At 34.6% G+C, this 6,000-nt stretch overlaps 1 protein-coding gene across 4 annotated transcripts in view; it reads left to right on the forward strand.

Moving 5' to 3' along the window:
• LOC136029070 (ankyrin repeat domain-containing protein 40-like) overlaps window positions 1-5,772 on the forward strand; it is a 31,742-nt gene extending 25,970 nt beyond the window's left edge. For all 4 annotated transcript variants that reach the window (XM_065707111.1, XM_065707110.1, XM_065707112.1 and 1 more), the window contains one exon: window positions 5,248-5,772. In XM_065707111.1, coding sequence (XP_065563183.1) covers window positions 5,248-5,615 — 368 coding nt within the window. In that variant the 3' untranslated portion in view covers window positions 5,616-5,772. The remainder of the gene's footprint in view (window positions 1-5,247) is intronic.
• Window positions 5,773-6,000: the final 228 nt, after the last annotated feature.

The following is a 6,000-nucleotide window of genomic DNA, read 5'->3' on the forward strand; positions in this document are numbered from 1 at the left end:
GCTTAATTACTGCTTATGTATCTTCCAGCCTGATATTGTACGATTTCGTCGAAATCTTTGATTTCGGTCTGCAAGCCAAAAACTGCCATGTCACTGCCTTTGTTGACGTATTTACATATGTATTTGATTGCCTTTACGGAGTTACAGTATTCAACGTTTATGTGTGCATTAAATGTTTTTAATAATAATGGGGAATATGGAACAACCCACTGGTTATCTACTTCGATGGTGGTACCGTTACGCTTCTTTATTATTGCTGTTTTACCGCCATCTTCGGTAGATCTTCTTCTATATTGTGGGTAACCATCATTGCCAGTAATTGTGTTTGATACTAAAAGTCGAGGATATTGCTTTGTGCACCTTCCTTTGGCCATGCATGGTGAATTTTCGTTCAGTGCACCGCAAGGTCCATGTATCATATTTTTTACAATAATATCATGTAACCCTTTATCGACATTTTTATCAGGTATTTCAGCGGAAATCACATCATCAATTTCGTTCGAAGTAATTTTTTTATGTAGCCAGATTAGTATATGTGCGTGTGGCAAACCTCGTTTTTGCCATTCCACTGAGTACATCCAGCACCGCACTGACCCAAACACTTCAAGTTTTACTATGTAGTTTATCAGTGATTTCAACTTTTGCCGGAAGACACGGGCCGTAATGTCATGCCTATGAACCGCCGATTGTCCTTGAAGTAAAAGCTGCAGTATCTCGTCCCAAGATTGATTACATGTAAATGTAATAAATAAATCTGGACGACCATAGAGACGAACATACGCAATAGCATCTTGAGCATATTCATGCATATGACGGGGACTGCCAGCATATGACGAAGGTAAAATTGTTAATCTTCCAACGTTTGTGGTATTACCGTCATTTATAACTGCATCTCGCAAATGAATGTATTGTTCAGAGCGGAGCTTGGTCTGATTCAGGCGGATATATAGCAAACGTTCTGATTCAATTTTAGCATACATATCAACGACAAATTGGTGAAACAATTCACGGCATTTTAAAATATAATTTTCGTCATCCTGCCGAATCATTAGTCTATAGGAATAATAATGCATTGCACTGCATTTCTTATTCATTTCTTTGTTAGTGGCTGGATTCATCAATTTAATATTAAAGTGATAGCCGTCGGCTCCATCCCAAAAAATGATAGGATATTGTAGGGCATCGTAGCATCGATGAGTTTCAGCAATTCTTAACAACTGAGCATTTCGCTTATGAAGAATAATATCTCGAGGTAAAAACTGATCACCGACCATAACGATTGCCACTTCGTCGATAGTTGGAGCATTGTATCTACGCACATGTTGGCCAGGAGGCGTTTTGTCAGCGGAAATAACAATTTTATGCGTATCAGTAGGCATCAAATCGATGGCTGTTTTGAACAGACGCACTAAATTATTATTTTCGTGGAAAAGATGTTGCAATTGGGAAACGATTGTCCTTTCAACGTTGGGAGAAATTTCGCAACGTGCATTCAATTCAGAATTTCTATCACTGATGAAGTACAATTGTAAAAATTTATTATTCTCGCCTGAGAATGGTAGAAGGGACCCTGCTCTATGATAAATTTACCCTTTTACTTTGAAAGTAGACATAAATTGATCTGGATTTTCGATTTGGGCTCCAAACGACGTCATTTGGAAACATGAGTTGTATTTTCTGATTTTTGACAAAAAACGCTTAGATTCTGACGTAGTTCCAGTAAGGAAAGTCTTCAATGGCTCTGGTGGTGCAGCCAATAAAGAAAGTTTAACTTTTCCTGAGGCGCAACACATTCCCATTGTTTCAGCATTGAATTTCAAGGCCTTGCAATAGGGACAAATTTTAGACATTGTCCCGACTGGGCTGTACCTGAAAGCCAGGCGATAACTTTCAGGTTGCTCTGATTCCTCGGCACGCTTTCTTTTCTTACTTTCTCTATCAGCAGCAAGCCTGATTTCTTGCTGTTCTTGTGATTCCTCGGCACGCTTTCTTTTCTTACTTTCTCTATCAGCATCAAGCCTGATTTCTTGCTGTTCTTGTGATTCCTCGACACGCCTTATTTTTTCACTTTCTCTTTTAGCAGCAAGTCTGCTTTCGCGTTGCTTTGGTAGTTCCTCGGCACGCTTTCTGTTCTTTCTTTCTCTATCAGCCTCAAGCCTGTTTCCTTGCTGTTCTTTTGATTCCTCGGCACGCTTTCTGTTCTTTCTTTCTCTATCAGCTTCAAGCCTGTTTCCTTGCTGTTCTTTTGATTCCTCGGCACGCTTTCTGTTCTTTCTTTCTCTATCAGCCTCAAGCCTGTTTCCTTGCTGTTCTTTTGATTCCTCGGCACGCTTTCTTTTCTGACTTTCTCTATCAGCAGCAAGTTTTTTGGCATACACTCTTTGAGCATCTTCATCGGCTTTTGCCATTGTAAGTTCATCAGTCATTTTAAACTTAAACATTAATAGATTTCTACGTGAACATATGTCTTATATATCTTTAATGACGTCACCGTCCAAGCAAAAATGACGACAACTAACTTCATGATTAAATATCTTTAATGACGTCATCGTCATAGCAAAAATGACGACAACTAACATCATGACGTCAGTCGACACAGAAACATGACGTCACCTGACAGAAAGACAGATACACAGACAGACAACTTATTTTTATATATATAGATAGATATAGATATAGGTATAGATATATACATATATATATATATATATATATATATATATATATATATATATATATATATATATATATTTAACGTCAACTTATTTTTATATATATAGATATAAGGACATATATATATATATATATATATATATATATATATATATATATATATATATATATACATATATATATATATATATATATATTTAACATCAACTTATTTTTATATATATAGATATATAGACATATATATATATATATATATATATATATATATATATATATATATATATATATATATATATATATATATATGTATATATATATATATATATATATATATATATATATATATATATATATATATATATATATATACATATATATATACATATTTCGAATCCCGGTGTACCCAATTCTTTAGTTTGGGACGGGGGTCAGTGGCATGACTCTGTAAGCTTAGCCAGAGTCGACCCAGCTCTAAATGGGTACCTGGAGAAATCTGGGGAAGGTAAGCAGGAAGGGTATGCGAAAGCACAGGATGGCTGGCCCCCAACCCCCCATTGCACTTCCTGGCTGAAGGGCCAAGAAATGGAGATCAGCACCGCCGGTACGGACTGTAAAGTCTAATGCCGTATCCTTTACCTTACCTTTATATATATATATATATATATATATATATATATATATATATATATATATATATATATATATATATATATATATATATATATATATATATATATATATATATATATATATATATATATATATATATATATATATATATATATATATATATATATATATATATATATATATATATATATATATATATATATATATATATATATATATATATATATATATATATATATATATATATATATATATATATATATATATATATATATATATATATATATATTAGAGCTCTCAATTTTATGCTGATTCAAAATAGTCACAATTTGTTAAATTCAAGGTGCTAGTCAAAATTTCTTTGCTTAATGTGAATTTCCATAATTTCAGCAAAAAGGCGAAATACCCTTCAAGTCCGATTTTGCTATAGGCGAAGATGGTGACATTTGTCACCCATCGCCTATAGTTTGTTACCATATACTGTTTGATATACATTCTACTAAAATTAAGCATATATTATAGACATTTATTTGCTGGTTTCATTTCACTTAGCTTTTTTAGATTCAATTCTTTAATGTACAGAATTGCAGTTACGTATAAATTAATAGGGGCAGATCAATTCTCCTGCGAAAAGAGGGGAGGGTGGAAACTTCAGAATAACATTTTTCGGCCGGAATCCTCCCACTTTTCGTGAGAACTTCTACAGAAGGTGAATGAGGTGAGAGAATCTATCTTTTAACGCTCATTCAATTGGATGGATGCGTCCGATGTTTTTGGGGGGAGAGGAGAGTCAGAGATGGGGGGACAATAAAGAAGGTAATTGTGTCTTCGAGTACGGGGAGGGGGAAGAGCATCAAAAATTCCAGTTTTCTGTGGCAAACATTTGAGAAAAATACGGAGGTGGGACTTTGCCTCCTTATGTTTCTTTATTCGGTCAAAATTATTTTTCGGTTGATGGTGTCGTAAGTCTCCTTTTATTATTGAAATATTTTGAATCTAAAATAGGAGACTACATTCATATACTTACCTACACAGAGGTAAGAGGGGAAGGGGGCATTCCCCTGTGCAAAATATTTCTCGAAAGACCCCTCCCCCCAGAAAAACCTAACAATTATGAAGAGAAAATTAATTTTTGATTTTCAACTTTGGTCTACTTTCATTTAAAGAAGAATATCTGAATTTTGTTTAATATTAAGAAGAAATGATTTTTGAACAACCTGGAGGGGGGAATTGTGATTATATATGCATATATCTGAAATATCTGACACATTTAAATAGCGATGAGAATCATCCCCAGGAACGTACTATAGGAAGAAAAAAACAAAACAAAACACACCACATTTCTGGCGAAAAGCTTTGTTATGCAGGGGAACTCTCGCCCCCAGAAATATTCATAGCTTTATTCGTTGCACCAGTTAGCGAATTCCTAGTCTTACTCTGAATCTCATGAAAGAAGATCTTCTGATTCTCTTTTGGAGCTTTGACTCGTGTACCAATGAGAAAAATCCTGCTCGATCCTCTAAAAGTCGGTTTGTTTTTTCATGAAACGACTTTTTAGATATGATTAGGTGTGAGCCTTGGGATGAGGCGAAGGGTTAAAATTGGAAACAGTCACAAATTAAGCCGCTACTTTTGTTTTTTCAACTGAGGAGGGGATCCTTTGTTATGAATGACTGAATCTTTTTATTTAGTATTCATCCTATTTGTGGCATTTGGTGAAACTAATAAGGAAAGTTCTGAAAAATTTGTTAGAAGAGACATATGAATCCATGGTTTCCTGAATACTGGGTATATGCCCTAACCAACTGAAGTACCTTGATATTGAGAAATCGGACATTGACATGTTGATCCGGATAAGTTTCAAACTATTTGTCCTACAAAGACTTAGTAATAGTTTTTTTTTCTTTAATACTCTGTCGTTATATTTAATTCTTTTGTTTTTAGAAATGATCTTGAAAATTCGAATAGCTGACACTGGTGACCAGGATTTTATAGAAGTGGAGTTGTCAAAAAAAGAAGCGACTTACGCCAACCTAGTCAATCTGTGCTGTCACGAATTGAAAATAGATTGTCGGTACATAGAGCGAATCCGGAAATTACCCAACACTATATTAAGAAAGGATAATGAAGTGCGTCGTCTTACTGATTATGCGGAAATTGAAGTTGTCTTGCTCATGAGTAAAGTTTTGGATTCTAATGCTGGTTCTTGTGAATTTTCGAAACCTGGCTCAAAGCCAGGAGAAGTGACAACTTCAGTGAGCAATGGATATCAATCAATCTCAATGTATAAAAATCAGAGGGTTTTATACTAATAAAATGGTTGCTTTTTTATCGTGTCAGAAGATGGATGGAGTTCAAATTGATATTTTCAAGTGTGAATTATAATGTTAGTTGATTTTTTCTTTACAATCTATATGCATATTTTCAAAAGTGCTCAACTTGTTGAATAAAAACAATTTACGATGAAAAGGGTGTAATAGACCGGGTTTTTCGTCAAGATACCCTTCCTGTCCATGTTAAAATACGTGCTACTGCTCCACTACTGAAAAATCACTGCGGCACCAAGCCACACGACACCGACACAGCTGCACGTACTTCACTCCAATCTGTTCAAAGTGTCACACTTCACCCGTCTCTCATGAAGTTCCAATTTTCTTTAAATATTTCCTCGTGACCTTCTCCCACCTCATTGGGTTC

Source organism: Artemia franciscana, chromosome 7 (genome assembly GCF_032884065.1).
Source record: "Artemia franciscana chromosome 7, ASM3288406v1, whole genome shotgun sequence".
Classification (NCBI taxonomy): domain Eukaryota; kingdom Metazoa; phylum Arthropoda; class Branchiopoda; order Anostraca; family Artemiidae; genus Artemia; species Artemia franciscana.